Here is an 18,934-nt window from a genome sequence, read left to right as displayed (position 1 = left end):
GGGGAGAGAGAGAGAGTTGAACTCTCCTCTTTCCCAGGCCACCACCCACCAGGAGATCAGTCAATGTGGAATAATCTTTCACTCGCTTTTTTGCATGCCTATAAAGCTTTTCCTGCTTTGCCTAAATGTTCCCCTCCCTTTCTATGTTCATCCAGTTACTCTGCCCCAGTGCTTTGCTATATACAGCCATCCCACTCAGTGTTGTGACTTGGACTGTCATACGCTTTCCCTAGGCATCATTCAGCTATGTGATATGGATTTAGCTTTTTCCTCATAATACAGCCCCTGGATGGCTTCTGTCACTCTTCTACAAGCGCCCTCTCCTCTGTCAGTACCTTGGTGCCCAGAACTGCCCCTCATTACAGCTCAGAGGGAGACAGACACTAGGACATTTAATTATTTTCCCTCCTGCCCAGCATCTCCAAATACAAATGAAAGTATAAACACATAGACCCAAAGTAAGCCCCACACCCAGGGCTGTCCTCATGATTTTCAGTGCCCTACATAGTCTGACCACCCGCACCCACAACCCCGGGCTGCCCTCAGGGGTGCAGGGGCAGGAGCTGTGGAGGGCAGGGAGGCTGGGAGAGCAGGCAGAAGGGAGAATGGTGCAGCTGGCTGGAGCTGTGGGCTGGGAGGAGGAGCAGGTGGAAGGGGGAGCGGCACAGCCAGTCAGAACTGCAGGCCGGGAGGCAGAGCAGAAGGTTGGGGGCTGGGGAATTGGGGATGCCAGGGGATGGGGCTGCTGGAGCTGCCTGCAGCTGGTGGTGGCCTTAAGCATATGCAGCATAGGGTACTGCCACTAACTGGTGTGCCAAATTTGGTGTTGCCCTATGCAGCTGCGCATGCTGCCTTTGCCTAAGGATGGCCCTGCCCACACCACAGGCACAGGGAAGAGGGGACTGAAACACATGACTTATGAGGAGAGGCTGATTGTTTAGTCTGCAGAAGAGAAGAATGAGGGGGGATTTGATAGCTGCTTTCTACTACCTGAAAGGGGGTTCCAAAGAGGATGGACCTAGACTGTTCTCAGTGGTGGCAAACGACAGAACGAGGAGTAATGGTCTCAAGTTGCAGTCAGGGAGGTTTTGGTTGGATATTAGGAAAAACCTTTTCACTAGGAGGGTGCTGAAACACTGGAATGCGTTACCTTAGGAGGTGGTGGAATCTCCTTCCTTTGAAGTTTTTAAGGTCAGGCTTGACAAAGCCCTGGCTGGGATGATTTAGTTGGTGTTGGTCCTGCTTTGAGCAGGCGGTTGGACTAGATGACCTCCTGAGGTCCCTTCCAATCCTGATATTCTATGATTGTGCAAGGGGTACTCAGTAGGCAGAGACAGCTCCATTTCTAGCTAACAGAATAATGTCTGAGGGAGCCCAGCCCCCCCCCCCTCACAGCTACATTCTGCCTGCAGGAGTTGGATTTGCTTTCCCAACCCCATCCCAGCTGCACCAACGGGAGCCTGAATGGCAGGTACTGCTCAGGCTGATGAAGAGCACCTGAGTGATCTAGAAGCCATGAGTTACTGACCTCAGCTGCCAGCCACTTTCAGCGGGGCAGGGGCCGGGACTAGCAGGAAAGGGTGTTCACAGCCTCCAAAGCACAGCTGGAGCTTGGAGAGACACAGAATCACTTTCCTCTCCTCTCTCCCTGCTACAGCAGCCCATCTAGGGCTGCAGACAGGTGGCTGCTTGAGAAAGTCACATCTCTCCCCAGCTGCTGCATGCAGTCCAGCTGGGGCTGGGAGTCCTGGGACAGCACAAACTTAGTTTCTCCACCCACCCCCTATTCCCCTCACCACCTCACCTTTCACATCCTCTCTCTAGCATCAAGGAGGCACCTAATTAGCGGAGGCATGGTTGTGTGACTCCACTAATTAGGTTGGCAGCCTTTCATTCCTTATGCCCGGGTGCAGCTATGCAGATGCACACGCTTTAGAGGGAACTATGGCAGCCTATATTTTCCTACTTAATTTCAGTCCATTACTCCTAGTTGTGTTCTCCTAGACCAGCCTAAACAAACCCTCTCCTTTGGAGTGTTCTTTTCTGTTTGCCAGAAGCTGGGAATGGGTGATGGGGGGGATCACTAGATGATCTGTTCTGTTCATTCCCTCCAGGGCACCTACTACTCTGAAACCTGTTGGAAGACAGGATATTGGGCTAGATGGGCCTTTGGTCTGACCCAGAATGGCCACTCTTATTTTCTTAGGTTATTTTTAGAGAGTGATTATGTTTGGTTTAGTCATGCACTACAGCTGACCCATAGTCTTGTGTCCATCTGAGTTCCAGTTGTCATAGTACTCAAAGGGGTGTGAAAGACAGCTGTATGCCATGTGTATGTCCAACTTCTAACCAGGGGATTATCGGAGCACAACAATGCTTCAGCTGTGCCTTCTTTTCCTGGCCACATGTCCTATATTGGGGCTGGGAGGGGGTGGTATAGAGCCCTGTTCTGGGAAACCCACCTGGCCAGGGCAATCCTGAGATGGCCATCTATGCTAGCTTTACAGTGCCCAGGGAAATGATGGATTCTCCATCTCTTACAGTCTTCAAGACTGTGTTCCTGTCATAGGCTGATTTCCCACTCTGGCACTTAGAGTGCAGAATGTGGGGGCCCACAAGAACTTTCAAAATTAATACTTGCCACTCCAGGCTTGTATTAAACTTCCAAGGTTACAGCTTTTCTCTGACCTTGTATTAGTAAATGCTGCCACCACCTAAGTGTAGAACCCCTTTGAAAGCCCAGAAAGGCACACTTGGGAAAATCCTTCCTGTTAGGTACCCTAAAACGCTTTCACCCCCCACTCCAGGGAAGAGCTGAGAAAGGAAAAAAAAAATCAGCTGTTGCCACCTGCTAACTGAAAAACATAGGCACAAACCTCTTAAGACACAGAAATCCAATCAGGTTCTTAAAAAAGGTAAATTTTATTGGTAAAAGAAAGACAAACATCTGAAAACTCAGGCTGTTAGGGATTAAACACCAAAAATAACTTTCTTGGGGTCCATCTTAAAGGTTACAAGCAAACAAAAACAAAACAAAAGCACCTGGGGTTAGCACAGAGGAATCCACCAACCAAAACAAAAGAAAAAAATCCCTTATTGTGTCTTTCTAACATTTCCTGTGCTACTTACATATCTAGGATTCCAAATGAGTAGTTCCTAGGTATGACACTGATGATTTTCCATACCTGGCTCAAAGTTTGCAGCCTGTTGCTGCCTTGTCTCTCCAGGCCAGAGAACAAAGATCCCCACACCCAAAAATTTTTCCCCCAATTGGAAAGGGTCCAGCTTCCCTATTGGTTCCTCCGATCAGGTGCCAACTCATTTTAAACTTGCCCCTTAACCCTTTACAGGCAAGGCAGTTAGGGTGCAGCTGCTAAGGAGGATTCTGCAGCTAACTGAATGGCTGGGGAGTTACATACGGGTGCTACCCCTGCCCCCATCTATCACAGTGCCATTCTGGAAGATCTACTTTAATCAAATGCAAGCTTTGGTCTCAATACAGGGGAAACTGGGTGAAATTCAATGGCCTGGGCAATATAGGAGATCAGACAAGATGAAGTAATGGTCTTTTCTGTACTGAAAATCTCCAAATCCATGTGCGGTTTACTTTTCTCACCACTTTTCTTAACTGTTATGGTCCCTGTTGTACCACTTCCTGAGGTCCCTTCCAACCCTGATATTCTATGACCTTCCAATGATTTGGAAGCAACCAGAGACTTGACTTAAGACAGCAGTTTATCCCATCACTGCTACAAGCCTGATCCAAGAACTTTGCAATTATTGTATGTATTTGATTTCTTTAACAAATTTTAACTCTCATGTTTCTTTCCTTTTTATAAACAAACCTTTAGATTTTAGATACTAAATGATTGGCAACAGCATGATTATTGGGTAAGATCTGAGTTGTATATTAACCTGGGTATGTGGCTGATCCTTTGGGATCAGAAGAAAAAAATCCTTTTGTTTGATTAAATTGGTTTTAAATAACCACTCACCATTAAGTCTAGTGATTTTGGCAGTGATACAAGGACTGGAATCCCAAAGGAGGCTGCTTTTCTGACTTCTTGCTAGCTAGTGTGGTGCAAAAGAAATTTACTTTTGTTGCTGGTTTGGTATATCTTGTGGAAGAATAACCACCAGTTTTGTGGTATATCTGTCTTATTTCTCAGCAGTTTGTCCTGAATTTGGTATTTTCAGTTGTGACCCATGGAGGCACAGTGACACCCTGTTCTAAGGGAGAAGCTGGGACTGTGATTGGCTGCAGCTGTCTGAGGTGGCCCAGCAGGAGAAGTCTGTGGGAGAAGTTTGAAGTAGCCCTGGGCCACGTAAAGCATAACAGTCTGGAGTCTGAGGGTGGGCAGGTGCTCCATAACATGTGGTCCCACAGTTGAAGCTTGAAGCAGAAGAAGGGCTTAGGCACCAACTAGAGGTGCAACCGAGGGCTGAAGAACTTTACCCTCATGCCAAGGCACAAGGTACTCCTGCAATCAATGTGTGTAGGTCTTAGGGAACTCCTGACAGAAAGTGTTAAGGTTTGTGGAAGTTGTGTGTTGAAGGATTGCCCCTCTCATAAGGGGGCTGTGGAAACTGAATGTTTATGGGAACCCATGGAGGGCTTGAGCCTGGAGGGCCTAGTGCCCAGAGTACCGACAGCACTGGCCTGGAGCGTGTGTGTTATGAGAGGAGATGGAGTACTTGTAAATCAGGAAGAGGAGGAAGCAATGTGCTGGGGAAGGGGCTGCTGCAGGTAGCCATAAGAGGAAGTACTACAGGGGCCTCGGGTAGCGTTGGGGGTGGGAAGGGGAGGTTGATGGCAGCTGTCCTGCAAATGAGTTAATGTGCGACATTCTGCTGTGTATGCAGAACATGAGATGGAAGGAAAATGTGCGATTCACTCAGGATGGATGATTCTAGGCAGGCAGGTGTTATTAGCAACTGTAGAGAGCCCACCACTAATGATCCTTCAAAGAAAAATAAAGTATTCGGTATATTCAGATCCATCCGCACACTAATTTCAGCGTGGGACCATACATGATCATCACTGTTTTAATAGCAACAATGGAAGTGTCACCTGACACAGATCCTTGATGACTCCATAGTAAGAATGATATGGAGCAAAATCATCCCCTGAGGTAGAAATCCATGTGTGAAGCACAGTTAGTGAAGAATAAAATATTCTGTAACATCTACTCCTTCACCATTTCTCTTGGCTCTAATTTAGCCTAGAAGTTGGGAAAGTAGAACCAATTAAACAGCACCATCGTTGTTTTCTGCTTAAAGAGACGGTACCATGTAGTACTTACGCACAACTCTAATTTATAAAATTTGCAAAAGAATTTAGGATTTATGGCCAGTAGGAATATGGATGGAGGGCTTTATACTTATCAGATATCTCCTGCTCCCTGTAATTCTAAATATAATATTTTCTTTTCCTCCTTTAAAAAATTATTGCCTTGCTTCTAATACTAAAAGGGGAATAAAATGCACAAAATACCATAATCAATATTGCAGCAACTTATATAGAAGCACACAGCCTGCAATACCCTATATAGCATGAAGCATATAGTAAATTCATATAATAGCATGCCATAAACCAGTCTCCACTTTCCAAAACTACATATAAAATGTGTAACTGGGAAACCTTAAAAGGTTTAGCATCTAAGAATCTGGACACTTAACCAAACCTACAGAGGCTCTCACTTGGCCCTGTGACCATCTCCATGAAGTCCTGCTTATCCCCATTGTGTGGTGGGATTTTGGGGGCAGGAGAAGTTGCTTGCTACCCACTGTCTTGTGGTGCCCTTAGTAGACAGGGGGCCTATGGCCTCTATTAAGAATATCTCTTCTCTCATCTACCAATAGGCTCCCTTGGTTTCATCCACAGACCAGACGTAATCCACTCTAGGTCCTCCCATTGCCTGACTCCACAGGATCTTCTCTTTCCATCCACAGCCATGTACCTTCCAAACAAAACCGCCTCAGTGGTTCCTTTGATCTTTCAGGCCTTGACATAATGATATAACACAACGTATATTGTGCAGGAGTACAATTCAATGTAAGCCACCACTAGCAAGCCAGGCAAATTATAAACTCAAACCCGACCCAGTAATTCTCTACTCTCGCAGTTTCCCTTTTCAGTCGCCCTAGGGAAAAGCTAAGCTTTGCTATGTACCCTGAAGGACATCAAATGTGGGTTATTTTGAACCAAGGGAGGTGCAAATTACAAAGTTGTGAGGCACTCACAGAGAATGCCCTGCTAGCAGCCCCTTCTTGTTTATACCAGCGGGGCTTTAGCATCTCTGCTGATCTCAGCTGAGGTGCTATGGCATGGGGAGAGAGAGGGGTGGGAGTATCTCAAAGATAGGTAGCTCCTAAACCATCTAGGACTAACTAATGTTACTGTTTTATGTTTTTTTTTCATGATTTTCCCTTGATGTGAGGCAGATCAGTATTACTGTCTCCATTTTACAGTGAACCAATGACAGAGCCAAGAATAGTACCCAAGAGTCCAGGTTCACAGGCCTGTGCATTAGTCACAAAATCATCCATCCCCTAATTTATTCCTGCTGGATTTCTTTTCCCTTTTTCCCCTCTCTTGATCCCAGTCTCTGTCTTTCAATCTCATCACACTATCATTGTCTTTGACAAGGATGAAATTGGTTCCTTATTCCCTGCTCCTTATTTGTGGTTCCCTTATTCAAAGACCAAAATTTCCTAAATATTCAATGTAAAATTAATTTTTCAGAGATTTCACCATAATAGATGTGAATGAATCTTATAATAATTGATATTGGTGATTAATAAATTAATAATTTAAATAAAAAAACTGGGTTTTGACTGTTTATGACAAAATATTTCTCAGGTCATCCCAAGTGACGTCTCTACAACCATTAGACTGTTCTGAACTAGCTGGGGTATGTCATTTCCCTGTCCAAAGCTTTATTCCTGACCAATATGCTCACCTATGTCTAGGGCTGCTTTTTTCAGGGTTTATTAATTTCAGGGGAGGATATTTTTTTTAGCAATTTTGAGTCTTACATGGATGTTCAAAAATTAGTGGGTTCCAGGTATTTTTAGTACATACAGTATTAATGTACATTATACAGTATTATACAGTCGGATTTAGTGTAATGAGTAATCTCTTTGTAATGTTCTCTAGCGCATTTTAACATAGTACTGTTTCAAACTTTTAGTGTCCACCAGCAGGGTATACACAGAGCAATTAATGCACAACACCTTGGTTCGCTTTAGAAATTGCACACTTGTAGTCCGCGTTACTGCTCTGTGTACACAAACCCCTAAATACAAGCAACCATATCTGGTGTTTTATCTGATGTTCATGAATAAACACCAATTTCATTTTTTTTGTACTGGAGGTGTCTTTGTTTATCAGTTAAAACCTAAAACCATAAGCCCTCCATATGTCACACATGCCCCCCAGCCTTCCATTTTGTAAATGGTGCTTGAATTAGGAGCTGGGTTTTGACTGTCCCTAAGTGACTAAACACTTCTTGGATCACCGCAACTGACACATCCCTACATCTGCTATGCCATTATGAAGCTATGCCACTCCCAGAACTGAAGTTTCATTTTAGGGCTCAACTCTGCTAGATAGTGTACTCCCATTTCTCTTTTGGGTTTTCTTTGTTAGTATACATACAATGTTAATGTAAAATCAAACAAAATCATTATTCTGTGAATTTGTTGCAAATCCAGCTGTAATGTTTTCATGGAAATTATATGGACAATTGCAAATTCAAATTAAACACAGGAAAAATGGCTAAATTTATCAAAACTTGTTTGTTACAAATATAAAAATATTTATTATGATTAGTGTTGTGTCTTTTGCTCATTACACAACAAAGAAAATATGAAGAAACTCCATGGGCATAGCTGGCTTCTGTTGCAATGGGGCAAAATTGGTGTGGCTGTACTGACTAAGTGTTGTGAACATGGCTTGTCTTGGCTTGACCTGACTGAACTGCCGAAGCAGATGGGACAGGATTTCTGTTAGCAGCAGTTAATTTTGGAAAAGTACTGGCTACTCTGTGTTGATGATTGATATTGATCTTTGGGTTAGCAAATATGCCAACTTGAAGAGCAAATAATGTGTAGAACATCAAGTTTGGCATGACCTGACCTGGGGCATTGTAGCCCCCTGCTGGAGAAACATCACATGAGGAATCCAAGTGAATGATTAATGAGTGGGTAAACTTGGAATGACCCTTGTCTGGCACCACCCCGTAGTCTCCTCCTGAAACACTAATTAGGTAAAAAATAATAATAAATGCCCACAGGGCATGTTTCTGGAACATGTGACTCCTTTGAGAGTAAAATGTATAAATGTTAAGCAAAGCAAAGTGTGATGGAGTGGTTGCCCTGCATTGGAATAAAAGGGGTTAAAAACAGCCCTGGGAGAGGGGCTCCAAGAGCCAATCAGAAGAAGGCTGAAGGCAGCCAATTAGGGCCAGGGTAGGTCCTATAAGAAGGGCTGCTGGGCAGAGAGAGCTCAGTCTCTCTCCAGCTCTGGAAGGGGATGGACGGATAATGCTGCCTGGTAGAGTCTGGTACCACAGACAGAGCAGTGCTGGGAGAGACCAGAGAGCCAACAGGGCTCCAGCCTGATTAACTCCCAGGCTCAGGCCCTGACTAAGGGACCCAAGGGGGTACTAGGTCTGCAGAGGGTAACCAGGGGAAAGAAATAGGCAGCAGGTCTACCCGCCATTCCAAATGACGAGAGTGGCCAATTCTGACTGCAGTTTGCTCCTGGGGCGAGGGGCCAGACTAAGGACTGCAGTGGGTCACTGATGTGAGTGGTGGTATCAGGAGTAGTGGGTTCCCCTGAGGGGAGGAGCCCAGAGCATTAGCACTGCTGTGGGGAAATACCCAGGGGAAGGGCGCCATGGACTGGGAGGGATGCAGGTCTTGGTGTGGTGGAGACGGAAAGGTTAGGTAATGGTAGGCGAGACACTGCCAGAGGAGGGTGCTCCAGTGCTGGAAATGAGCTAATTTACAGCCTGACCAGCAGGAGGCACCATGGCAGTGAGTGCGACCTTGTTACACAAAGGAAGAAGGGGAACTATTAATTAATATCTGAAGAGGCCCATAATGCTGTTAGACAGAGTAGCCGAGACTCTGCTTCGTGGGCTCGAGTAGGACCTGAAACCAGAAGGTCTCAAGGCAGCTAAAGACTTGCTATGAGGGAATCTGAGACAAACCAGGTGACAAAGAGAGATGTACCATCTGTAAAGCTGGTGGCTATCTGCCATGTTTGCCGATCAGGATACTGCATTAGGCCAGCATAGTTACTGAGGGTGAATGTTTGTGGGAGAGAGGCTCACTAGGAGGAATGTGTTTTGTATAACTCTATATCGCTTGTATAATTCTCTCAAATAAACTGCTCTGTATTGCAGATAAGGGATTTTGACTTTTCACTGGTACTGGTGAAGAGGCCTGCCAAACCATGGGCCTATAAAGATCCATTTCAATAGCTCCCAAATAAGCATGTTTATTAACTACATACAGACATAGAAGGCCTAGTTTAACACACACTGCTCCTCTGACTAGTTTCTGATGGCTTCTAAAACAGAAGAGTGATCACTCCCAGACAGCTCACAAACTACTTAAAGGGGTTGTAGATGGGTTGGACCGCAGAAACCCCCTTGGGAACCACCAAATGATGTACCAAGACTACTAGTGCTCCTGCTTTCCCTGCCAGTTTGGGACTCCAGCACCCTGTCTTGATGAGCCACACATGCCAGTCTGCTCCAAACACAGACCCAGGGTCTGAACCATATGCCCCAAAGCTGCAGACTTACCTGAAAGCAGCTTACAGAAGTGTTCCTGTCTTTAACACTCAGATGTCCAACTCCCAATGGGTTTCAAACCCCAAATATACACGTTTTACCCTGTATAAAGCATCCATCGGCACTCTCGGATGGATTTTCTAAATAGTCCCGAACCACTTCTTTCTTCACAGAGGGCTGGTCACCTCCTACCCATGCTGTGCTGCCCAGTGCAGTAGTCTGAGAGCTCACCTTGTTCGTGAAGACAGAGGCAAAAAAAAGCATTGAGTACATTAGCTTTTTCCACATCCTTTGTCACTAGGTTGCTACCTCATTCAGTAAGGGGGCCACACTTCCCTTGACTTTCTTCTTGTTGCTAACATACCTGAAGAAACTCTTCTTGTTACTCTTAACATATCTTACTAGCTGCACCTCCAGGTGTGATTGTGGCCTTCCTGATTTCACTCCTGCACGCCCGAGCAATATTTTTATGCTCTTCCCTGGTCATTTGTCCAATCTTCCACTTCTTGTAAGCTTCTTTTTTGAGTTTAAGATCAGCAAGGATTTCACTGTTAAGCCAAGCTGGTCGCCTGCCATATTTACTATTCTTTCTATGCATCAGGATGGTTTGTCCCTGTAACCTCAATAAGGATTCTTTAAAATACAGTCAGCTCTCCTGGACTCCTTTCCCCCTCATGTTATTCTCCCAGGGGATCCTGCCCATCAGTTCCCTGAGGTTGTCAAAGTCTGCTTTTCTGAAGTCCAGGGTCCGTATTCTGCTGCTCTCCTTTCTTCCTTGTGTCAGTATCCTGAACTCGACCATCTCATGGTCACTGCCTCCCAGGTTCCCATCCACTTTTGCTTCCCTTACTAATTTTTCCAGGTTTGTGAGCAGCAGGTCAAGAAGAGCTCTGCCCCTAGTTGATTCCTCCAGCACTTGCACCAGGAAATTGTCCCCTACACTTTCCAAAAAAACTTCCTGGATTGTCTGTGCACCGCTGTATTGCTCTCCCAGCAGATATCAGGGTGATTGAAGTCTCCCATGAGAACCAGGGCCTGCGATCTAGTAATTTCCGTTAGTTGCCAGAAGAAAGCCTTGTCCACCTCATCCCCCTGGTCCGATGGTCTATAGCAGACTCCCACCACGACATCAACCTTGTTGCTCACGCTTTTAAACTTAATCCAGAGACACTCAGGTTTTTCTGCAGTTTCATACCGGAGCTCGGAGCAATCATACTGCTCTTTTACATACAATGTAACTCCCTCACCTTTTCTGCCCTGTCTGTGCTTCCTGAACAGTTTATGTCCATCCATGACAGTATTCCAGTCATGTGAGTTATCCCACCAAGTCTCTGTTATTCCAATCACATCATAGTTCCTTGACTGTGCCAGGACTTCCAGTTCTCCCTGCTTGTTTCCCAGGCTTCTTGCATTTGTGTATAGGCACTTGAGATAACTTGCTGTTTGTCCTGCTTTCTTAGTATGAGGCAGGAGCCCTCCCCTTTTGCGCTCTCCTGCTCGTGCTTCCTCCTGGTATCCCACATCCACACTTACCTCAGGGCTTTGGTCTCCCTCCCCCGGTGAACCTAGTTCACCCTCACTAGATTAGCCAGCCTGCTTGTGAAGATGCTCTTCCCTCTCTTTGTTAGGTGGATCCCGTCTCTGCCTAGCACTCATCCTTCTTGGAACACCATCCCATGGTCAAAGAATCCAAAGCCTTCTCTCCGACACCACCTGCGTAGCCATTCGCTGACTTCCACGGTTCGACGGTCTCTATCCAGGCCTTTTCCTTCCACGGGGAGGATGGACGAGAACACCACTTGTGCCTCAAACTCCTTTATCCTTCTTCCCAGAGCCACATAGTCCACAGTGATCTGCTCAAGGTCATTCTTGGCAGTATCATTGGTGCCCATGTGGAGAAGCAGGAAGGGGTAGCGATCCGAGGGCTTGATGAGTCTTGGCAGTCTCTCTGTCACATCGTGAATCCTAGTTCCTGGCAAGCAGCAGACTTCTTGGTTTTCTCGGTCAGGGCAGCAGATAGATGACTCAGTTCCCCTGAGGAGAGAGTCCCCGACTACCACCACCCACCTCCTCCTCTTGGGAGCGGTGGTCATGGAACCCCCATCCCTAGGACAGTGCATCTCATGCCTTCCAATCGGCAGAGTCTCCTTTTGTTCCCTTCCCTCAGATATATCATCTAGTCCACTCTCCGCATTAGTACCTGTGGAGAGAACATGAAAACGGTTGCTCACCTGTATCTGCGCTGCTGGTACATGGACGCTCCCCTTTCTTCTTCTGGAGGTCATATGCTGCCAAATTTCTTCACCGTCCTCCTGTCCCCGCTGCACTGCCTGCTCTGAATCTTCAGAACATTGTGCCCGTAGAAGCATATCCTGACATCTGTCCAGGAAATCTTCAGTTTCTCTTATGCAACGCAGGGTCGATACTTGTTTCTCCAGACCTTGAACCTTCTCTTCCAATATGGAGACCAGCTTGCACTTTTACAGACAAAGTCGGTTCTGTCCTGTGGAAGAAAGACAAACATGGCACATCCAGTGTAGGTCACAACAGCTGAACGCTCCCCACCATATTACCTTCCTTCTACGAGCTTCCTCAGGATTGTAGTAACTACTCAGAGAAGCCGGCAAGATGTAAGTCTCAATGGGCTCTTCTCAGGCGAACTCCCAGGCAAACTCCCTCTGTTAGCCTCTCTGCTGTTCGCTGCTCACTGGCTTTTTATAGCAGTCAGGCCCCCTCAAGGCTCACCTGGAACAAAGCACTCCCAATTCACACTTTTCAAACAACCAATCAAGCACATGGTCAAACTGTCAAACTGTCCCCACAATAACAGGTTTCAGAGTAGCAGCCGTGTTAGTCTGTATTTGCAAAAAGAAAAGGAGTGCTTGTGGCACCTTAGAGACTAACAAATTTATTAGAGCATAAGCTTTTGTGAGCTACAGCTCACTTCATCGGATGCATTTGGTGAAAAAGTTTTCCACCAAAGCCCCAGCCTGCCAAGGAGGACGGGTGACAGCCCCTTCAGCAGATAACTCTAGTGTGGATAGCCCTGGGAAGTCATGGCCACAGAATATGGATGGAGCCATGGTCAACGGTTGGGACCAAGGCAGGAAGGATAAAAGTCATGGTATGCCTACTTCCCTGGATTGCCCTAATCTGGCCCTGCCTGCTGCATCTGTCAGGGAAATTACCAGACCTCTAGCAGTCTACCCCATACTCAGTATTGACAGCTCTTGCAATTTTTTTGTGAGTCACAGGGATTTCAGTTGAGGCTGGAGCCTGTCTGGTGATGACAGGAAAAACTCCATCTCTATAATTAATTTGAGTTCTGCCATGGGGAAATCCCCCTGTGATTGGTTGCTCTGCTCAGAAGGCCAGCAAGTGGAGCAGTCAGCCAATCAGACTGCTTGGGAAGAGCTCTCTCCACTCCCAGCCCCTCCCTTCAGTAACTGGAAGCCATTCTCATAGGAGCAGGGGGAGCAGAAAGAACGCAGCAGTGTAGGGCTGTTGGGGTGGAAACTCCCATTTGCCTCCCATTAGGCCCCAACTTCTTGGTTCCCTTCCACAGCCTTCAGGGAGGCAGGAATCTATGCCAAAATAAATTCTGAACTCAGATATATACCAATTCCTTTTTCTGGGCAGGAACAAAATCACAATTAGTAAGAGGGACCATTAACAGAGTCCTGTGAGAAAAATCACCCTGTAAACCCAGCAGTAACACAATATACTAAACAACAAAATAACCCTTGTTTAACTGACACATAACCCAAGTTGCCCTCCAGCCTCAAACTCAGTGATTGCTGATGCCTGGGTGCAGTGTGAGCTTAGGGTGGCGAGTCCATCACAAACTCATGCTACTAAGAACTGTATGTTACACTACATCACACTATCATTTCTCACGTGGTCACACAATTGATCACATAGCAATCACTGCCATTCAGGAGAGAGAAATACTGGCTACAGTGTAACTTGTGATGTTGGACATTTTTGTTTCTCTGTGCAGATATTATTTTTTCAATTAGGATATTACTACACCTAAAGCTGTATGTAAGCGGAGTCAGGATGAGCTCTACCCTGACATCTGGTAGTGAACTGTGGCGAGTTGTGGAAAAGGACTTCAGGGGCTGATCTCGTTTGCATGGACACACCCACCCTTCCTAGCATGATGGACCGCTGGTCCAAATGGTCACTGCTGTGGCTGCTGTGGGATCCCCAGTATTTCTGTTATTGGGGCAGGAACAATAAAGTGTTGTTACCCTGATTATGTGAATCAAGGACAGTGGAACTGTTTTCAGAGTACAGCCGTGTTAGTCTGTATTCGCAAAAAGAAAAGGAGTACTTGTGGCACCTTAGAGACTAACAAATTTATTAGAGCATAAGCTTTCATGAGCTACAGCTCACTTCATCGGATGCATTTGGTGGAAAAAACAGAGGGGAGATTGATATACACACACAGACAACATGAAACAATGAGTTTATCATACACACTGTAAGGAGAGTGATCACTTAAGATAAGCCATCACCAGCAGGGGGGGTGGGGGGGAAGGAGGAAAACCTTTCATGGTGACAAGCCAGGTAGGCTATTTCCAGCAGTTAACAAGAATATCTGAGGAACAGTGGGGGGTGGGGTGAGGGGGAGAAATAACATTCCCCATGTTATTTTAATTAATATTTTAATTCTCCACTTATTTTTCAGATTATTGGTAATATCCTGCGATGACTACAAACAAAAATATGAAAGAAATCCTTCTAGATATACTGGACAATCTCTCGGGGGAAAAGGAAGGAGATCTTGAAAGATTTAAATTCAGCTTAGCAAATGCTGAGTATGAAAAAAAAGCACCAATCCCCAAAGGTCAGCTGCAGGAAGCTGACACTCGGATGAAACTTGTAGACCTCTTGAGTGAATACTACAAGGAACATGGTGCAGTGAATGTAGCTATATCTATCCTTGAAAAGATCAATCTCAGAGATTCTGCTGATAAACTCAAGGAGGCAAGAAAGAAAGGTAAGAAAACCTAATGTTCCTGCAACTTCTGAATCTCTCTCCCTTTTGAATATTCCCTAAAATGAGTACAGGAGGTTTTAACAGCTACAATCTAATTATTAAAACTGGTTGGAAAATGGATCTAATAAAAAATGTTTAGATTTTGAAATTTTGTTTCATCCCAAATTGAGACAGAAACTTAAACTTTTGAAGTTTTTCAAGAATTGAAATATTCCAAAAAATGCTTCATTTTAAAACATGTGAAAGTTTTCATTTTGACATTTTTATTTTTATTAAATATAAATATAAGGTCTGGTCTACACTATAGCCATAAATTGGTACATCGCTATGTTGCTCCGGGCAACTTGGTCATACTGACCTAACCACCATGTACACAGCACTCTGGCAGTGGTAGCTGACGGAAGGTGGATTAACTAAGTTGACAGGAGAGCACTTCAGTAAAGTGCTACAGCGGCACAGCATTGTAGAGTAAGCATGCTCTGAAATGCAATACATTTTGAAAAGACAAGTCATTTCCCCCAATAAAAAATCAAAACATTCATTTACAAAAAAAAAAGGTCGAAACAGGATGTTTCATCAAAATGCTCTTTCAACAAAAAATTCACCAGAATGGACATGTTCCCACAGAATGTTTAAATTTTGACAAACAGACATTTTCCTACAGAAAAATGTTCCATTGGAAAATTTTCAGCCAGGTCTACTAATGACAGATTAGTAGATCTGAGAACAGATTTGAAAGTTTGAGTGCTGGAATGTATCCGTTTAGATCAATGTATGGTGTTTCATAGTGTCTGTGTGATTGGATGGCCTCTTTTCTTTCAGTAATTCTTACTGATATATCCACAGATTAGCTCCAAAGTAAATAAATAAAAACTCAAATATGGGTTTTAAAAAAACCACAGAACAACACATACAATACTGGTTAAATCTTACTCCACTGACAGGACAACTTCAGTATATTCCCTTTTGTTGTTTTATTTCTTGCTGTATTTACCCAATCTCACATAACTGCATAACCCTCCCCCAAGACAAGAAGTGTAACCCACTACACAGGGAACAAAATACAACAATACAGACCCCAACAACTGAAACACCACATCCAAAATAACAACGTAACAAATGGTGTCCTGTCCTGGTGGTGACAGGAAAAAAGGGCTCTAGGGAAGGAAAGGGTTACAGTTAACTAATAAATGCTACAACATGAATAATACAATACATTCCCCACCTCCTGCCATTCACTACTGCACCACAACCCCCAGCTCCCTCCCCGGCTCCTTTCCCAGAGATTAGTGTAGCAGTGCCACAAACATTGACCAGCTTAAAGAAAACGAAAGGGGACCTCTTATGATATTTTCACTCCTAGGTGGGGCAGGGCCATCTCCTGGCACCTGGGTTTGGAGTCCTGTAGAGGCTTCAGTTGGCTGGCACCGGTTTAGTACTGTGCCTCCCTGCACATGGGTCTCCACAGGGCTGGAACTGTCTTGACAGTGTGCTGCATCTCACAGCAGTTCAAAGACCCTGTTTGTGTGGAGTGAGAGTTAATCAGAGACTCCCTGAGCTGTTCAGTGTCTCCCCCAGCTCCTAATTCAGACAGCCCAAACTTGAAGCTAAAACTAGTCCCTTTGTCTCTGAGTCAGGCTGTCCCCTCCCACTGAGGGACTGAGTAGTCCTGGCTCATTAATGGCCCAGGAAACTGCCTCTATAAATCATTCCATACATCTCAAAACAGACTGAAAGGAATTTTACTGGACTATTCAGAAACATTCATCATTGTGGTGAGAATAAACTGCAGCCTCTAGAATATAAATTTTCCTGCAAGTGGCCTGTGCCTGTTCTCACTTGTGGGATCTAGATGCCTCTGCTGCAAGCTCTTGGAATCTTTGAGAGAGGAGTATGAGCAGAGAAAAAATAGGGTGTTGCTGTGCTGGAAGGCATTAATGGGTGCCATCAACTGATTGTTTGCTCTAGAGACAACTTCAGAGATTCTTCAAGCTGTTGCTGTGCTAAATAGATAGCAGGGACTTCATGTGTTTCCCTTTCTTGGGTTTCCAATTTCCCCAGAAATCAATAGGGTTCCTGCCATTGATGCAATGAGCATTCTCTGAAATTTTGGGATTGGCTGCTGTGACAGGGTCGGGCCAGATGGCTACAGGAGACTAATAGAAGGCAGATATATTAGCCCCAGGTTAAGTAGGTCCCTTTTCTCTGGGTAAGGTAACAAGGAAGGTTCCAGAACAATCAGGAACCTTCTGGAGACAATTAAGACAGGCTGATTAGAATACCTGCAGCCAATCAAGAAGCTGCTAGAATCAATTAAGGCAGGCTAATCAGGGCACCTGTGTTTAAAAAGGAGCTCATTTCAGTTTGTGGTGTGTGTGTGAGTAGCTGGGAGAAAGAGGTACTAGGAGCTGAGAATGAGAACGTGGACTGTTGGAGGACTGAGGAGTACAAACATTATCAGATACCAGGAGGAAGGTCCTAGGGTGAGAATAAAGAAGTGGTTGGGAGGAGGCCATGGGGAAGTAGCCCAGGAAGTTGTAGCTGTCGCACAGCTGTTCCAGGAGGCACTCTAGACAGCTGCATTCCACAGGGCCCTGGGCTGGAACCGAGAGTAGAGGGCGGGCCCGGGTTCCCCCCAAACTTCCCAACTCCTGGTCAGACACAGGAGGTGTTGACTTGCACTGTTGGTTCACGAAAATGGCCAAACTGAGGGCTGCCGTGAAGCTCCAAGGTGAGCAAATCCGCCAATAAGCGCAAGACCCGCCAAGGTAGAGGAGGAACTTTGTCACACGGCCATATTCAAAAATTATCACATTACATACACAAAGAAGGACAAACAGAGAAATGCCTTTGAATTGAGTGTAAGGCCTTTGCAATCTTGACCATTAATATTCTACTACTGAGAAGTCCACTAAGAACTGCTGTCTTTCAAAATGGCTGCCATCTCCATCAGGACTGAAGTCCAAGCCCACAGTCAGGTGGCTATTTTGAGAAGGGCATTGCTCTCAGAGGGACTGAAGTCTCAGGCTGCTTTTAACAAATATGGGTGTTGGTCTCACTCTCATTGGAAAGTGGGTTTTTTGGCAGCACTGCCACGGCAGCACTTTAATGCCTCAAGTGTAGACAAAACCATAGAAAAGAATGTTCTGCACCAGCCTCTGCTGGCAGAAACTTTCAGTTAGGAAAAAAGGAAAAAAATAATCCAGAATATTTATTTTCAAATATTACTTATTGCACTAGATTTACTCACCAGAGGAGAGAATAAAGGGAAAACAGAGCTGTGTGTGGAAGGATACAAGAGGGGAAAAATGAGTGTGTGTGTGTGAGAGAGAGAATGGAAATGTGGGGTGCAGGAGGGAGGGTGAAACTGGAGCAAGTGTGTGCAAGGGACTATGGAGGACAGAAAGGAAGAGGGATTTGGAGTATGCATGCAGGGGATGTAGGGAGGTGAAAGAGGCAGGGAACTTTTGGCACAGTTTTGTGTGAATCTGGTGATGCAAAGCATTTTCTAACCCAGTCTGACTGGACCATGTGCTCTGAGTTTGGCATAGGGCAGCCAGAGTATGCCATTGAACCTGGCTTTAAAAAGAATGTAAGGTTGATACTTCCTATCTTCAGATTGGAGGGAGAGGATGGGAGGGATGAAGACACTAGTGTGCCATGAGAGCAGAGAGGGTGACAACAGTGGGAGGGAAGGGGGAGCTAGTTCTTCTTTTTTTTTTTTTTTTTAAAGAAATTCCATGATATGCCACCCCCAAACTTGGGCTAGTAGTAGGATTTGAATTCTGTCTCTATAAATCCCGAGTTCAGCTGGGACCTCATCAGTTGAGCTATACTCGGAAATAGTTGTTAGCTTTTGTCAAGGCTGAAGTATCAATACGTTTACTCTCTTAAGCTGCTTACCTGTGGGGGGGAAAAAGGTCTGTTTAAAAAAATTCTGTCCTGCTTTATTATATATAAAGAAGGCTTGAATGTTTAAAGTGTTTTTTGTTCAATTCAAGCTTCTGATATACAGTTGCAAGAAAAGGTATCTTCAGAACTAATGTCCCTTTCATTATAGGACTGAGAGAGCTTCCAAACCACTTATCTGGGCTTGCAGTGAGACCCCTGCCAAAATTGGGGA

The 18,934-nt window shown here is 45.2% G+C and overlaps 1 protein-coding gene across 4 annotated transcripts in view; it reads left to right on the top strand.

Moving 5' to 3' along the window:
* LOC119857280 (NACHT, LRR and PYD domains-containing protein 3-like) overlaps window positions 1–18,934 on the top strand; it is a 258,531-nt gene that overhangs the window by 3,325 nt on the left and 236,272 nt on the right. For all 4 annotated transcript variants that reach the window (XM_043516752.1, XM_038406006.2, XM_038406002.2 and 1 more), the window contains exon 2: window positions 14,500–14,811. In XM_043516752.1, coding sequence (XP_043372687.1) covers window positions 14,520–14,811 — 292 coding nt within the window. In that variant the 5' untranslated portion in view covers window positions 14,500–14,519. The remainder of the gene's footprint in view (window positions 1–14,499; window positions 14,812–18,934) is intronic.

Source organism: Dermochelys coriacea, chromosome 6 (genome assembly GCF_009764565.3).
Source record: "Dermochelys coriacea isolate rDerCor1 chromosome 6, rDerCor1.pri.v4, whole genome shotgun sequence".
Classification (NCBI taxonomy): Eukaryota; Metazoa; Chordata; order Testudines; family Dermochelyidae; genus Dermochelys; species Dermochelys coriacea.
Note: the sequence above shows the minus strand (reverse complement) of the source record. Positions and strands in the feature narration are given on the sequence as shown.